This window comes from Hirundo rustica, chromosome 29 (genome assembly GCF_015227805.2).
Source record: "Hirundo rustica isolate bHirRus1 chromosome 29, bHirRus1.pri.v3, whole genome shotgun sequence".
Taxonomy (NCBI): Eukaryota; Metazoa; Chordata; class Aves; order Passeriformes; family Hirundinidae; genus Hirundo; species Hirundo rustica.
Window position 1 is genome coordinate 379,828 of NC_053478.1, and position 16,745 is coordinate 396,572.

At 55.1% G+C, this 16,745-nt stretch overlaps 3 protein-coding genes across 3 annotated transcripts; all 3 read right to left on the bottom strand.

Moving 5' to 3' along the window:
• Positions 1 to 551: 551 nt before the first annotated feature.
• BGLAP (bone gamma-carboxyglutamate protein) lies at positions 552 to 1,334 on the bottom strand. Its single transcript, XM_040088089.1, has 4 exons — positions 1,274 to 1,334; positions 971 to 1,015; positions 819 to 885; positions 552 to 684 (listed from the first exon to the last, which is right to left on the bottom strand). The coding sequence occupies exons 1-4, from the start codon at positions 1,332 to 1,334 to the stop codon at positions 552 to 554; spliced, it is 306 nt and encodes a 101-aa protein (XP_039944023.1).
• A 744-nt stretch (positions 1,335 to 2,078) lies between these two features.
• PMF1 (polyamine modulated factor 1) lies at positions 2,079 to 5,960 on the bottom strand. The gene is made up of 5 exons (XM_040087959.1): positions 5,803 to 5,960; positions 5,194 to 5,299; positions 4,409 to 4,509; positions 3,558 to 3,753; positions 2,079 to 3,242 (listed from the first exon to the last, which is right to left on the bottom strand). The coding sequence occupies exons 1-5, from the start codon at positions 5,958 to 5,960 to the stop codon at positions 3,189 to 3,191; spliced, it is 615 nt and encodes a 204-aa protein (XP_039943893.1). The 3' UTR covers positions 2,079 to 3,188.
• An 809-nt stretch (positions 5,961 to 6,769) lies between these two features.
• Positions 6,770 to 16,418, bottom strand: SLC25A44 (solute carrier family 25 member 44). Its single transcript, XM_040088273.1, has 5 exons — positions 16,305 to 16,418; positions 12,370 to 12,480; positions 11,311 to 12,027; positions 9,314 to 9,441; positions 6,770 to 8,929 (listed from the first exon to the last, which is right to left on the bottom strand). Exons 3-5 carry the CDS (start codon positions 11,930 to 11,932, stop codon positions 8,738 to 8,740), a joined length of 942 nt encoding a protein of 313 aa, XP_039944207.1. The 5' UTR covers positions 11,933 to 12,027; positions 12,370 to 12,480; positions 16,305 to 16,418; the 3' UTR covers positions 6,770 to 8,737.
• Between the last annotated feature and the right edge of the window lie 327 nt (positions 16,419 to 16,745).

The following is a 16,745-nucleotide window of genomic DNA, read 5'->3' on the forward strand; positions in this document are numbered from 1 at the left end:
CCAGTGCAAACCAGCAGTGATCCCATGAATTTGGGGCAGGGACAATGTGTCATCATCCTACACAGGGACCCGGCAGTGTAAGCGTGCATGTGTGTGTGTCGAGGTTAATGAGCAATTAAGGTGGTTTGTGATGAAATTCCTGGGCAGGCCCGCGGGGCCCTGGGGTGCATGGAGCAGCTCTGCTTGCTGTTCCCCAATAACCCCACGCTTTAAGGGAGAAGCAGCTTGAAATTAAACTGGAATCACGATGGTGCAGCTCTGGGCTCCTCACTGCTGGGAGCAGGATCTGGGGATGCACTGAACCCCCTTGGGGCCTGGGGAGGCACAGGAAGGGAAATCAGGAGTCCTCAGCTGCGTGGAGTGACACGGGGCACATCCGCTGCAGCCTCCCACCCACCCCTGCCCCAAGCTTGGGAAGGAACTGGCTCCATCATTTGCATTTATTTCTCTCCAGGGCTAACAGAAAGGGGGAAGCTGTGTGTGGGGAGGGGCTGATGTGGGTTTACAGGAGCTCAGCCCCTGCCCCACAGCACAGCAGGGCGCGGCTGGGGCTACACCAGCCCGTAGTAGCGCCGATAAGCTTCCTGGAACCCAATCTGGTCAGCCAGCTCGTCACAGTCGGGGTTGAGCTCGCACACCTCACGCTTGGCCTCCAGTGGGTCCCGCGGGGCTCCATAGACGCTGCTGGGGACAAGTGGGGGACCCAGGGGGTGTTTGGGGTTCCCGTGGCAGCTGGAGGCTCCTGGGGAGGGGCTGAGCCAGCAAACCTCCCCTAATGCGGGGGCCGCGCTCCCTCACCCAGCAGGAGCGAGCAGTACCTGTCATAGCCGTAATTCCGCTTCTGTCTCCGCACCACCTCGGCACTGGCGCGTCTGGAGACGAAGGCTGCAGGGACAGCGCGGTGGGTGGGGGGCTCACGTGCCCCTCTCCCCAGGGCGGCAGGGCCGAGCAGCTGCGGTCACTCACTCACCTTCGGAGCTGGGCGAGTCCCTGGTGCCGGTGGATCCGTCGGCAGCTGTGACACGGGGAGGTGGGTGGGCTCAGGAAGGCCCCATGGGGGTCCTGCTTTCACCCCACTCCTTTTGGAGCTCAGATCCCACACAGATCCCCAGTCTGCTGAAGGATATCCTGCTCCCCATCTCCCTGTCGCAGCCCTGTGCTCCCCACCCCAAGGCTCAGCAATTTTTTCCCAGTCCCTTTGCTCCCTCCAGAGCCCTTCCCAGGGCACAGAATCACCCCCATTGTCCCCGTCAGCCCTGGATCCCCCCCGTACCTCTGCGGCAGAGGCCAAGGGTGAGCAGGGCCAAGAGGGTCAGCAGGACGAGGGACTTCATGGTGCCTCCCTGTGCCGGGCTGAGCGCAGCCCTGCCTCCCTGGGTATCTTTATAGGGTCCCGTGGCCTTGGCAAGGGGGGGATGGCTCCACCAGAGTTATTTCCAGCACATCCGCCACGGCCAGCAGAGGTGGCAATTGTGGTTTGGGACGAACTTGGTTCCCTGTGCCCAGCCAGAGCCCACAAAGGGAGGGAAAAGCGGCCCCAGGCCAGAGGGGATTTGTTGGTGGGCCCAGCCCTGCCAGCCTGGCGGCACCAGTGCCCACTGAAACGGGCGATGGGGCACTGGGGGCTCCTCGCTGCGCTCCCCAGCCACTCACTGCCCTGTCCCAGTTCCCACTGCTGGATCCCAGAAGCGTCTGCTGTGACATTTTCCTGCCAAACCCAGTGGGGTTCCCCTCCATGGGCAGGGCCAGCAGGAACTTTGCTGGCCCGTTTTCGGGAGGTCAGGATATGTTCTGCTGTGGCAATGTGTCCCTGGAGGAGGGCGAGCAGGTGCCTGTGCCCTTGGTCTCTGCACAGCTCCTCCCTGCCACATGCCACGGGCAGATGCTGCGTGGCCAGGGCAGTCAGAGCCCCTGAATAACATTCCTCTTCCAGATCCTGACCACCTTCCGATCCTATGAATCCCAATCCTGTCTTGAAAAGCGGAACTGGAGGCTTTGGAGCAGAGGGCAGACAAAACTGCTGAACCAGAGCCTTTGTCAGACAAAGCCATAAAGTACAGAGTACGTGGGCCAAGGACGCAGCAGGAGCCAAGCAGGGAACAACAGCCCCAATTTATTGAGATTCCAGCACAGCAAGGGGAGGCAGAGGGGAAACTGCTGCAGCCACTCTGCCGCAGGCTCTAATTGCAAGCAGAGGTTGGGGCGTGGTGCGAGCAGCCACCGCTGCTCCCCAGTCTGTCACAGAGCACGGCCTCTCCCCGGGGCAGAGACCACAGAACCTGCTGCCCTCAGTGGCTGCTGCACTCAGAGCCTCTCTCAGTCCTCACCAGGTGTGGGGGGACTCTCCTCATTCCCTCCCAGCCCCGAGGAACAACCTGTTCATGCTGGAGGCACAAATCACTCACGGGGCTCTGCCAGGGAGATCCTGGGAGCCTCTGCTGCCCCAGGCCACAAACTTCCGATGAGGCAGTAACAGACAACTGTGGGTGGGGAAAACCAGTCTGGTTCTAGAAGGTTCCACAGAAAAGAAACATTAAATCCCTGTGCCACAAGCCCACAAAGCGCAGGCAGGGCCACTCCAACCTCTGCACAGACCCTGGATACTTCAGGCTGCTGGGAGGGGACCAGGGCTAGAAAATAACTTGGAGAACAGAATGAATGGTAACAAGGAACTTGGTGGAGCAGCTGCTGCCACATCTGCAATGGGCAGAGGTTCGAACCCATGAGAACTGAATGAACCTGCAAGCACAGGCAGGAGCACTGACTGTGACCCACCCTCAGATGTGCGTGCTCCTGCTCCTGGGCTCCTCAGGCCTGGGGCTTAAGGCACTGAATTTTGTCTAACACACAGCTACAACAGCTACAAGAACCCAAATGTGGCTTTGGAAACTGGGACCAGGCCTGTCACAGTACTGAGTGGAGCAGATGAGAGCACAGACACACTTTGTGACACTCCTCTTTGAGTGGAAAATAGGGAACAGACATCCATTTCCAAAGATCCTGATAGGTTTTTTGTTTCTGCACCAAATCTGATCAGACCATGCCAGTCCAGCAGCCATTTCAGTCCCTCTGCAGTCTCCAGTGGGCAGATGGGGTGATTCTCTGTTTAGGTTCTGCACACACCTTGTCCCATCAGTGCTTTGGAAGGATGAACTGTCTCAGCAGAGCCTGTGGGACGTCCCGCAGCCTCACTGGGGCTCCTGGAACGTCATGATGAGTTCTCGTTGCTCCTTATTGATTGCCTGGAAGGAACATGACCCACAGACCTCAGCGTGATGCTCCTTCCACCCTGCCACACCCAGGGTGGGCTGAGTGTGCCACACACTGATGTTGCCTGCATGTGCATAACACAACCCCCTTATCTCCCCTGGGACCGTCCCACATCCCACCCACTGCGCAGGGAAAAGCACCCGAGACCTTCAGAGAAAACGTGCACCCCTAAAATTTCAGCAGGACTTGGCTGCTGGGGAGAAATGGAGGGTTTGGAAATCATCCCAGGCCTCATCAAGCCCCGCTCCAGCGGGTGCTGTGAGAAGTTTGGTTTGGTCAGTTTTTACCTGCCAGGCCTGCTGGCGAGCCTGGATCAGCCGCTCCAACTCTGCAATCCTGTCCCTCCCCATCAGCACGGACTCAGCCACCTTCCTGTTCTGCTCCTCCTTCTCCCTGAGAACCCTGCGCAGGTGGGAGCGGTGCTTCAGCAAGTAGGGCACCATGGCGCTGCGCACGTCGTCCTCCGGGATCCCGCTGGGCCGCCTGGGCACACGGCAGCACGTGAGGCAGGCAGAGAGCGGCCACCCTGCCTGGCATCAGCCCCACGCAGCCCAGCTGGGTGCAGAACTGCTGCCAGCTGGGATCAGCTCTGTGCCTCCCAGAGTTTCCTCTGGCACAGGGAACTGAGGACAGCCGGAGCGGGGACCCCAGTGCAGAGCTCCACTGGAGGGAACAGGGAGCCCCTCCCCAAGCCTGGCCCTAAGGGGATGCTTGGAGCAGGCAAGATGTCATTCACCCCCTCAGCAGAGAGAAAAATAAATCTTGTGCTTCTGGTTACAATCCCCAGTCTCTGCCCTGCAGTGTCTGCTGAGGCCCCGAGCCAGGGGCACAAAAAGCACCCAGGGAAGCTCTGCTGCTGGACAGGTGCTGTGCCCAAAACATCCCATCAACCCTTCGGATTGGTCAGAATTGCCTTGTTTCCCCACCTCAGTGGCACTGACCTCCCTGCACTAAGGAAGCAAATGGAAATGGATCCTGGACCCAGAGAAGCACAGATTAAAGTGATATTTGTGTGTTTTAGGCCCAGTGACGTTGCTGTGAAGATACAGCAGCTTTCAGACCATCCCTTGCAGCATGAGGCCAACAGGACACCCAAACATTGCCCAGGAACGTGCCCCCCACCCCTGGCCATCCATACCACGCTGGCTCTTCCCGGTCCTTTGCCTCCTCCACAATCTTATCCAGTGAACTGAAGAGTCCCTCCAGATTCCCTTCGTTTTTCACCTCCTGGATCTCCTCCTGTGAAGGACACAAAGTGAACAAACAGAGGCACCACTCTGCTTGTGAGCCTTCACTGGTCATGGACTCAGGGAATTGTTTGGGTTCAAAGGGACCTTAAAGCACATCTCATTCCACCTTCCACTAGACCACGTTTCTCCAAGCTCTGTCCAGCCTGGCCTTAAACCTTCAGGGATAGGGCAGCCACAGCTTCTCCAGGCACCCTGTGCCAGGGCCTCACCACCCCCTCAGGGAAGAATTTCTTCCCAATATCCCAGCTAACCCAGCCCTCTGGCAGTGGAAAGCCATTCCCCCTTGTCCTGCCCCTCCATCCCTTATTCAAAATCCTTCCAGCTTTGTCCTGGGTGAAGGGCCTACACTCTGGGAATCACCATCCCTGGTGGTATTTAACGGATGTGTGGATGCAGCACTTAGGGACACGGTTTAGTGGTGGCCTGGGCAGTGCTGGGGAAATGCTTGACAGTCCTAGTGGTGCTTTCCAACCCGAATGATCCCACAGCTTCTTCTGGGAAAGACAGAACTCTGGAGAGCAGCCTCAGCTTTCTGCTTTTGCCATTTAGGAAATGTATTTGCTGCCCTTAGTATCAACCTGTTCATCACTTTTTCACAGGGATCTGAATTCCCTTTTGGACGTTCCAAGCCCCTCTGCAGCCCCCCAGGCATCCGGCTCAGTCCCCTGTTCACCTTTATGGACGCTTGTAGCTGGGAGATGAACTGATCATAAATGCTCCTGGTCAGCTGGGGCTGCAGCTTGTAGAAGCAGCGGTAGGAGTTGACAAACCTCTGGTAGCTGCAAGAGGAAGGGGGAGGAAGGCAGGATCAGGACTGGGGTCACGGTGGGGCAGAAGTCAGGGTTAGGGATGGGGCCGGGGTCAGGGCCAGGCTCAGAGCCGGCTGCAGGGCTGTTGCCATATTATGTGAGCTTTTGTGAGATGTTTACAGCTTTGTAGCAGAATTCTCACAACCTGTACTGTAAACATCATGTTTTCCACATTCCTTTCTAATGAGAGTCAACTGATAGACCTCCAGCCTGGCCAGTGGGACGGAGAGGTAGTAACCTCGTTCTCCAATCCCTAGTCATTCTCAAAACCTATAAAAGCGAAGTCTTTATAAATAAAGTTTCTTCTTCAACCTTCATCTCGTAGAGTCAGATCTATATGTATTTATTTGTGTCCTCCAACAACACAGGGCCGTTCCCGGGGATCCGGGTAGGCCCAGGGTCGTGGCACGATTGGGACCGGGCTCGGGAGTCCCTCCCCGCCCCGCCCCGCGCGACCCCGGCTCCCGCCTCACCTCCCGGCGGCCACCAGCTTCTCCAGGAATGTGTCTACCACGGTGGCGAACACCTGGGCGCGGCTCGGGGCCGCCGCCAGGGCCGGGCCGCCGCCGCCCTCAGCAGCCCCGAGCTCCGCCGCCGCCGCCGCGCCGCCATCGCCGCCCGCCGCCGCCATGGCCCGGGCCGCGCGCGGGCACCGCTCCCATTGGCCGGGGCGCCGGGCCCCGCCCCCGCGGGAACGGAGCGCGGGAACGGAACGCGGGAGGGGAGCGCGGGAACGGAGCGGGAGAAGGGAGCGCGGGAACGGAGCGGGAGAAGGGAGCGCGGGAACGGAACGCGGGAGGGGAGCGCGGGAACGGAGCGGGAGAAGGGAGCGCGGGAACGGAACGCGGGAGGGGAGCGCGGGAACGGAGCGGGAGAAGGGAGCGCGGGAGGGGAGGGCGGTGAACGGAACGCGGGAACGGAGCGCAGGAAGGGAACGCGGCCCGGGCGGGTGGCGCCGCTCGGCGGGGCCGGCCTCGGCCCGGCCGCTCCCAACCCAAAACGCCACAAAAACACCGCCACGGGAATCTGCTGCCTCCCGGCGCGGAGCTGCGCCCGGCCCCGGAGCTGCGCGGCGTGACAAACCGTCCTTCTGTCCCTGTGAAAGTGCCCGCCCTGCCCCCCAGCGACTGGGGCTCTCGATCGTTTAGAGAAATGAAACGATCAAGCCTGAAGAATTCAAAGAGGAAAAAAACCAGCAAAGTTCAGCTCGGTTAGAGAATAAAAAAAACGACGTTTCCCCTGTAGCAACCAATCAAGTCCAAGCCCGCGTCCGCAGGGCGGCCCTGGGACACAGCAGCTTCCAGGCACTCTCGTGCTCCAGCCGGTTTTCCCTGGCTGGTAACGACACTGAGCAGCCACTTGCCACTGCGTTCTCACGACAAAAAGCAACAGCCTACCCTGGCATGGAAAGTCATGTGCTTTTAAACGCAGGCACCAAACTGAAGGTCTCTCAAGTTTATTAGTTGTCAGGAACATTGCTGGTTACGAGAGGAACATTAAGTTTGACAGTGTCTCCCCACACTGGTGCTGCCGCTCCTCCATGCTGCACACTGCGATTGGCTCTGCTGCACTTGGCAGAGGTCGATTGTTATTGTTTCCGTTAATATCAGCATTACTGCTGCCTTGCCATTTGGGGTACTATTGTTCTGCTTTTGAGAGCAGAATCTGTTATTAGAGTAAGACCAGACTGGTGTCAACTTTTGAACAACAGGTGACCAGAGCAGGTGCTGCTCCAACAACTCCACCAGTGGCTTCAGCACCCACTGCCTTTCTGAGCACTGCAAGAAACAAAAATGGGATGAAGGGGGCTTTGACGACTCACCTGCAGCCCCATCACAGCACTGCACCTTAGAATCAAGCTCTGCCCTTAGCAGAGAAGCCTCTCCCACCTCAGCAGCAGCTCCAGCACTGTCCATCTCCAGCAGACATGGTGGCATGTCCAGGGCCTGCTGCGCAGGGACAACACTGCGATGAAGGGCAGATCACACTTGGTGAGGCCCCTTTGGAACAGACAGCCAAATGGAGCCCAGCAACAGCCACAGGTCAGCAGGATCAACATCTCAACCAAAATTCCTGCTTATGGCAGAAGGGGAATGGAGATGGTGCACTCTGTTGTCTTGGAGGTGCATCCCAAACCCCCCTGGGATGTGGCTAACCAGGACAAGCACCACGGGTGGGCTGGCAGCATGAAAGGCAAATCTCAACCACCAAGAGCAGCAGAGTACAAACAATCCCTTCCCTCCCCATCCCCCAAAAGCAGCCTCTGGTTTCATCCCCCTGAAGTTTTCACCTGGTAAAATACACAGACCATAGCTCAGGCTTCTGATCCAGTAATTGTGCAAAACATTATCCTTGCCCTTCCCAAACTGGATGAGCAGAATTTAAACTCATGAAGTGAACCATCACTTCTTATTCAATATGAACATGCCCGTCAGGTTTGAAGCAGATTAAAAGCCAGGACAAGTTTTTTCTTTCCCCACCTCCCATCTAATTGTAGCTCAAACCCCAGTCAGTTCTCATTCAGCTGCCGGCAGCACCACAATCGGACACTTCCAAACTGCATTTCTGGGCTTAAACTAACTACGGTGGGAAGTGGCCGCAGCCACTCTGAACATGCAGGATTGACACACTGAACAAGGCCACAGGACAACCATTCAGTTCCCCAGAAATCAGAATAAGCTTCCCTAAAATTAAAAAAAAAAAAAAAAAATTAAATTACAACAGATTAAAAACACAGGTTAGGTGTCAAAACCGCCATCAGCTAATTCCAAACAGCCAGCTCAGCTCCTGACTTGCTATCAGCCAGCTTGCTGTTTGGAGGATGAGAGACAGGGAACATTTCCAAGAATATACAAAACAAGTATGTAGATCTATTCAAAACGCAGGAAATCAGGTTTGAAGTGGTTCCAGGTTACTCTTGTCTCACATCTTCTGGAAATAAATGCAGGTAATTGGAGAAAGTCACTTGTCTGTTTTCTGCTTCCAGCTTCCTACAGCACAACTGCCACTTAGAAACATCCCACCAGAGGGTCCTGCTGCAGAGACGCCTCTCCTTGGAAGTTTGGCAAAGATGAAAATAATTTAAAGAGAATAAACTGGCTTTTTGCTTAAGCCAGTAAGTCTTTAATTTAAGAAAAAAGGAATTAATAACTTGCCAGGATGCGTTCACACACCTGACTGTCCCAGGCAAACAGCACTGCCAAAGGTCACAGTTTAAGCAAAACCAGCAGCAGACCATTGTATGACACCCAGATCTAAAGAGGTGAAGTGCAGTTGCTCCTGCATCTGCCTTGTGCTGTGAAACCAGCCAGAGACAAAGGCACAGCAACTGTGTTGCATCCCAGGCTCTCCCACGCAACAATCCAAATTCAGAGGGTTCAGAGGAAGGTTCTCCTCCACCAGCTGCCTCTACCAGTGCCTCGAGTCCACCAGCTCTGGGCGCAGGCTCAGCTTCTTCAGCGTTTCATACCCCACCACGATGACGATGGTGGAAGGAGTGGCTGAAATGATGCGGGCAGAGAGGCCTTTAGTCAGCCCCCAGGGACCTTCCTCTGCAATGAGCTGTTTGAAGGTGAGAATGATGGAACTCTTGCCTTCCACCTGCAAAGCCAGAACAAACATTGACAGAACTGCCAGACTCCATACTGAGGCTCTGCTGCAACTGAACACTCTGGAGACAACAGATCAGCCAGTCCAACAGCCTTGATCTGGTCTCCAGAACTCCCTGAGGAGCAAAAAAAGCACAAAATCCTAAGGAGGCAGCAGGAGGCACCTCTCCCTTTCTGAAGAGAAAGACTCTGAGCAGGTCGGGCCGGCACTGCCAGCCTTGCTCCCTGAGCTCCCTTGTTAATGCTGAGGGCTAATTAAGCAGCTACTACGCAGGATGAAAGGCCCAGGGAGGGCAGGGAAGCAGCTCACCTGACACCACAGAGATCAGAGAGCTGAACCCCACCCTGCACTGTGCCAAGCACGCTGAGCTCTTACCTGGACCCGAGCCCTCACCACATCCATGGGGTTGGTGAGCGTGGAAGCTGTTGCAGCTGCAAGCGGCCCTGATATTGCTTGCAGAAGGAGGTGGGGACAGTCTTTAGGAGTCAAACTCGAAAGCTGTTCTGGGAACAGGAGAGAGAGCAAAGTTTCAAACTCTCAGTGGCTCCTTATCATTTCTTTAACTCAACCCCCTAACCCCAACTGATCTGCAGAGGGCAGAATCCCTGTTTTACAGCCTGCCAGCTCCTCCCATAGAATCTCCAAGTGGTGCTTCCTACAGCAGCCAGAAAGCTGGCACAGCACAGGGAGCAGGACTCATCACACTGGTGGCTTCAGGACACTCCCCATGCTCTGTCCCACAGCCTCCCATTAGGCCTGTGGGGCAAACTGGACAGAATGAGCTTCCATGTCTCCAAAACAGGGCATGAAAATACCCACCCTCTTTAGAAGGTGGGGGGAGCCTTAAGACAAGGCTCTGCTGGAAGGTGTCTGCAGATTTGCAAAGAAAGCTGTCACTACTGGGCACGCTGTCCGGGAGACACCCTGGTATCCCACTGTGGATCCCTAAAGAGAAAAGCACCATGTAGTGCTCTTTCCGTATTTCCTCACTCTGCTCCTGCTGCCTGGTGAACAAGATTTGAATCTCCCACACTTTTACTGGTTAAAGTTGGACAGAAGACGGTTCGAAAGTCCCATTTTTTCTGGACGAGGAGGAAGCCTGTCTGGCAGGAGGCAAGGAAGCGGGTCTGAGACCTCAAACATTGATTGGAATCAGGGCCTGAAGCGTCCTTTGAACCCCAGGAGGGTTCAGTGACCCCTGCTGCTGCTCCAGGGACAGAGGACTGGCAAATGCAGCCAGAGCAGAGATTCACTGACAGCTGGGTCTTATGTTTCCCATCATCTCAATTTCCACTGAGAAGACAGGGAAAGAGAAAACACCAGGGAGTGTCCGTATCACCCGGTCTCTCCATATCAACTGCCTTGTTCTTACACCCCTTCCTCTGAGCACTTTTGGTATGAAAATCTTACAGTTAATACAGTGCTTTTTGGTCTAATGTTGACACGGAGACTGATGGGAGCACTCCCACAAAGCACAGACCAACATGCCAAGCTGCCACTGCCATTTAAATGTAGTCTGGATACAGAATCTAGCTACCAGAACTCTGGAAAGCAAATAGGACCTTTGAGACATCTGGATTTTAAAGAACAGGTGACTTCCAAGATGTACCTTAGGCACAGTACAGCAAAACCCAAACTGCTCATTAATACCACCTTTAGGCAGGAACTAGATAACTAAAAACCATGTGCAAAGCTGCATGGCAGAAATCTAAAGGATCATCAGAGGTGGAAATAAACCTTAGCTGGCCAATACCTTTAGCCTCTGGAAACACCCGAAGGAGCATGAGAACTGAGCTAGGGAGATGCTGCTGAGTGCAGCTTTTCATCACAAGACTCGGTGCCAGTTTTAAAGTTGCCAAAACTGAAGCAACACCTGACAGAAATCCAGGGATCTGGCCCTTGTCTCTGCCTGTTGACTGGTCTTGCCATGAGATTCATGGCTTTAGAAGTCCCTTTGCCATATATGAGATTCCTGAGTCCACATGAACTGAAAGATGAACTATACTTACACGGTGGCTCCAAAACTCTGCCCAACACAAGAGCTTTCCTCCCGTGGAGAAGGCATTATTTGGGATCAGTGGAAGAGAAAGTGAAAGCAGGTGCATAAAGCCCCACTTGCCTAGAGCCATCCAGTTTGAAGTCCTATAGCACTTGGACCCCTTGTTCTGCACTGAAACAGTGCTACTCTGTTAAACTTCCACCCAACACCTGCAGAATTCCTACACAACCAGATACAGCTCCTCAGTTCAGGGCAGATTCTGCTCCCGCCCCCAGAGGGAAAGTGAATCACGCTGAATCCAGTGTCAAGAGACGATCCGAGGGGTTTCTGGGTCTCCTGGGATAAGATATGTTTCAAGCCTCCCTTCACTTACCAGCATAGAAGTGGTAGAAGGGCCACCAGACCGCACTGTTGGGAATATAAGTGAGCAGCGAGGCCACATAACCCCTGTAGAAGCCTCTAAAACCGTCAGCCTTGAAGATCTGTACAATGATGTCCTTCGTTTGGCCAAAGACCAGCAGACGCTTGCCATCTTGGCTCTGCACCTTGAACCTGCCCATGCTTTCCCCTTTCCTCTGCATCATGAGGTGCTGGGAGACGACATCGATGGGTACCGTGATGCTCTGGGCCACCAGGGAGGCTGAGCCCCCCGCCACTAGAGACTTGACAGCATTGTTGTTGTTGTACCGTGACACGTACTTCCGAGTGAGCTCATACGTTGTCACGTAGCACTGTCCCGAGATCAGGGTGAAGGTGTTGACCAAAAAGCCACGGTAGAGCCCGGCCGTCCCTTCTGTCCGCAGGATTTTCACAAAAGCATCGAAAGTCCCGTTGTACAGGCTCTTGCCCTTCTGAACCTGCAACCGCGTCCGGATGAGCGTGAAGGGGTAAACGCTCACCCGGATCATCATAGTCATGCAAATCCCAAACACGTAGAATTTTCTTTTGTCCAGGTGCTCCCACTCAATGATGGGGATGTTGCGTTTGTCCTCCATGGCTCCTTAGGGTCAGGTAGGAGAGGTCCAGATCTCCCTCAAAGGTCTGGGCCCAGCCTTCCAGCCTTGAGCAACCAGACTGCAAGCGCTGGCACCTGAAATGAGAGACCCCTTGGCTAGAGGACAAAGCCCCGTTTGCCACAGCCACCCACATCACCTCAAACTTTGCTGACTCTCCTCTAGCATGGAGCAGGTCCTTGCACAGCTTTATGCCAGCTGAGCAGAGGGACTTTAACCTCCAGAGGCAGGGCCCGACCATGTGGCTGATGGTGACACCTTCTGACGTCACTGTGGCTGTTTTCTGAGCTCCAGCAGCAGCTGGCACGTGTGGCAGCTCTCACTACAGCTCAGACTGCTCTGTGGAAAAGCAAAGCTCCCACGCTTTGGGAAGCAAGCTGAGAGCCAGCAGATGAGCACCACTCCAGCAGCACACACACCTTTTAATGGACACGCAAGATCAAGGGTGGCCAACCAAGGCAGCTTCTCCCCGGTCATTCCAGGTCCGTGATGCTCCCAGGTGTCAGGACATCACTTTTCAGTTCCAGGATCTGTACAAAGAAGAAAGTGACAAGTCCTTCTTGTGCTCCTAGATTCCCTGCACAAATCAGACACATTTCTTTGGGCACTTTCATTCTTATCTTTCTAAAGCTGGAAGGTGATGAGAAGGTGAAAAGAAGAACAATGGGAAAACAAGACAAAACAGCCATGTAGAGTCTCCACATTGATTACCAAGACCCTGAAAAGAAAAGGTTAAATCACAGCCCAGGATCTCTCTGTCAAGCTGCTTGACAGCAACATGAGCAAAGTTCACCCTCCCTTCCAACACTCCATCGCTGCTCCTGGTCTGATAATCCCCTTCCACTGCTGGCTGTGCTCAGAGCACCAGGAATGGGGAGGATGAGGAGGGAGGAACTGGTTCAGCCTCCCCCAGCCCCAGTTGCTGCAGCTCATCACCACATCTCATTAGGCACCAACTGCTTCTCCACGACCATGCTCCTGGCGCTTGCAGCTGCTGTAATTAGTAAATTAACCTGCTGCACAATTAACCAAGCTTGGGCTAAGGGAATCTACACACAGGGCCAGGCAACAAGAGATGGGCAGCTCAGAGCATCACCCAATGCAACATGGACGATTTCACTGCCTGTAAGGGCTTACTTTCCACATGAAATTAAAAGAAACCCTGGGATGTTTGGGTGGTTGAACTCTTGGAAAAGGTCTGACTGCAGCTGGATCGTAACTTGTATTTCAGGTGCTGGCAAATGGGTACAGGAAGCATGAGCTGAACTGCTGGAGAGCAGAGCTAGAGCAAGAAGCAGGAACATGAACAAGGGAGCCAAAACCCAAGATCTGAAAACAGATACACGAAATGAGAACTCAAAGGGACAGGCAGTCACCACCACACGCCAGTTTGGGGGCACTTCACATTACCAAGCCACAACATCAGTGCCTAAAAGAGCACCAAGGGAGAGGGATTTGGGAACAAGTGCCTGGAGCGACAGAACAGCTGGAATGGCTTTCCACTGACCAAGAGCAGGGTTAGATGAGATATTGGGAAGAAATTATTCCCTGTCAGGGTGGTGATGCCCTGGCACAGGGTGCCCAGAGAAGCTGTGGCTGCCCCATCCCTGGCAGTGTCCAAGACCAGGTTGGACAGGGCCTGGAGCAGCCTGGGATAATGGAAGGTGTCCCTGCCCATGGCAGGGGTGGGATGATATGGGCTTTAAGATCCCTTCCAACCCAAACCAATCAGTGATTCTTGGGGAAATGTCTCAACACTTCAGAATTCATGAAGAACTCACACACGCCACAACATTCTGTTAGAAACACAGTAAAAAAAAAAAAACCAAAACAAAAACAACTGGAAGTTGTTTACCTCTGGCACAGAGAAGAAATTACAGTTATGAAATTGTGGCAGATCAGGGGTGGGTGTCCCATTAAGTGACCATTTCATTGCCCATCGGCCAATAAAAGATTTGCTGAACAGAAGCAAACAGCATTACAGCTCCTGCAGATGGACCGGGGAGTTAAAAACAACCAAGGGCATCTGGGCCCAACATTTTTACCATTATAAAGAGAGCTACACTTCACACTCCCAGGCAATTACCATGGCAATTAAGGCACAACAAACACCACAGCCTGGCTAAAAACAAAGCCTGGATTGCTTTAGTTACAATTACAGCCTTACTGGGTTGGCTAAGACTTTGACACACAAAGCTTCCTGCACAGGAATTATCTGCACACAGCACCTGGGAAAACATTATTTGGTTCTGGTTAGGAGTCCCACCAGCTTAATATTTCATTAAAAAAAAAAAAAAAAAAAAAAAAGTCTAGCCAATATGATTCCCTGGTGAAGCCTGAGGGTTTAGTCCATACTCCAAATTCCTCTGCCATCCAGGGATGGAACTGAGCTCTCCACAAAGGAAAGGGAAGGGCTGCCTTCAAAAAACAAACATTCTCATTACTGCAATATGGAAGACAAAATAATAATAGTAGTAGTAGTAATGACCTTTGATCTTTATTTACTTCTATGTGCTCTAAGTGCTTTGGGTTTAGAATTTCAACAACTTATTGAGGAAACAGCTGTGCTTTCTCTGGATGCTCACCAATAACTCCTCTCATTTGGGATCTATATTAAACAAAGTCACTTTAACCCCATGGCTCTGAGGCACTCAAAGTCCCTCCTGTGTGGAAGAAGGAACCTGGCAGCTCCAGGGATGACCAACATGGCTGCAATTCTTACTTTGCCAACACAAAGAGTTTTGCTCAGAGCATTTAATTTTCCAGAAATTTAGACTAAAGCCTTGCTCAGGGCAGGGATCCTGTCACACTCATTAAGCAACTCTCTGATGATCTTTCAAGTAATTTTAGGGAGACTGATATAAAAGTAATGCTACATCTCCTAAGAAGTGACCTGCCCTCCAAAATAAGGTACAAGCACACCACAGCTCTCACATCCTTAAACTCTGGAGCAGCTTCCGTGCCAAAACCAGCCCTCAGTGGTTCCTTCCCACCATGCACAAAACAGCATTTCTTGAATTTCTGCCTGGGAAACCAAGCAGGGGATACCAAGCATGGTGTCCCTGCTCCTGCTCTCTCGTCTGGGCACAGCCTCAGTCTCCTATACACAGAACTCAACTTAGTATAAACCCCCCAGTTTATGTCCTTTTAATGCCACCTTGTCAGTCTGGTCCCAAACCGCTCTTTGTTGCAGCTGGAGCTAAAGATGATTCTCTGGCAAACACAGACAGGGCCTTTGTGTTCCCTGGCCAGGGATGTGTCCTGCCCAGCATGCTAATGCCTCAGCACCCGCCTGGGAAGCATCCGGAGTCAGCACCGAGGCTGCCTGGCATCTCCTTCAGCAAAGAACCACAGAATAGTCGGAGCTGGACGGGACCCAGAAGGGCCATCGAGTCCAACTCTCGAGTGAATGGCTCATTCGGGGATCGAACCTTGACCTCGGTGTTATTAGCTCCACATCCAACTCACCGAGCTAAGCAAATCCACTGCTCGCTCCTTAAGTTCAGCCCACGGTGGGAGTGGATAGAAACCCGCGAGGGAATGCTGGCTATAACCCCAGCCCCGCTGACAACCCGCAGCTATCCAGAGCGGCTGTCGCTCTGTAACCGAGGTGGCAGCGGCACTCTGATGACAGCACTTCTCTCCCCAGCACCCCCAGCCCCGCGAGCGGGAGCCCCCATCCTCCTCCCCCCGAGCGAAACCACCAGCTCTGATCCCTGGTCCACAAAAGCTCGGCCGCGCTCTGAGGCCGTGAACAGCGGCACAGCTCGCTCCGGGATCCGCTCAAGGTCACTGCCGGGCCAGACGCGCCTCCAGCACCGCGGCTCCGCACAGCGGGACTGTCCCCGCTGTCCCTAAGCCAGCTTTACCCCTGCAGCCCCGGGGAGCTCCGGCCGCTTCCCCGTCCATCCCGGGGAGGACTTCGGCCTCTGCCCTGGGGAGGGTCCCTGGACCATCCAGATTCTTTCCCCGCGACTTTTCAAGCCCTGTCCCGCCTGCCCCGGGGGGCCTCACCGAGGAGGCCTCCGGGCTCTTCCCCGTCTGCCCCGGGATCCTCCGGCCCCTTCTCCGGGGTCTTTCAAGGCCAAGTGGGTCTCACACCAACCCCCTCCCCTACCCCGCTCTACGCGCACCCCTCGCCAGCCGCCCGCTGTCCCCAGCCTGCCGCCCTCCCGTCCAGCCGCGCAGCCCCCACACCTGCCCAGGCCTCCGCTCAATCGCCGCCCCCAACCCCGGCGCCGCGTCGGGCCGGGACACCACCTTCAGGCCCTGCCGCGCCGCTGCTAGCCCAGGCCAAGCCTCTCCTCGGGCCGCCGCAGGCCCGGCCCCGGCCCCGGCCCCGGCACCCCCTCACCTCACGCCGCCGGGAGCGACCCCCGACGCCCCCCAGCCGTCCCGGCCCCGCCGCCCCATGGCCGTTCCTCGGCCGGAAGGGACCGCCGGCGTCACCACCCGAGCGCCGCCGCCATCTTGGAAGCGGGCAGAAGCAGCACCGGAAGTGAGCACGCGCTTCCGGCCCGTAGTAAAGAGGGCGGCAGGGAGGGGGCGCCCTCCTTAAAGGGACCGCGCCGAATTACGGCTCTTAAAGGGCCAGCGGCCGTCAGCGGGGGCGTGCGCGTCCCGCGTGCCACGTGCTGGAAGGGAAAACAGCAGGGATGCACCCACGGAAGAGAGTGATGGGCGAGCGTGAGAGAGCTGTCCCGCAGTCCCCACTCTCCCCGCCCCTCGCTGCACGTGCGCACCTGGCGCACGCTACGCGGGAGCGAGTGTCCCTGCACGCCCACGCGTGTGCACG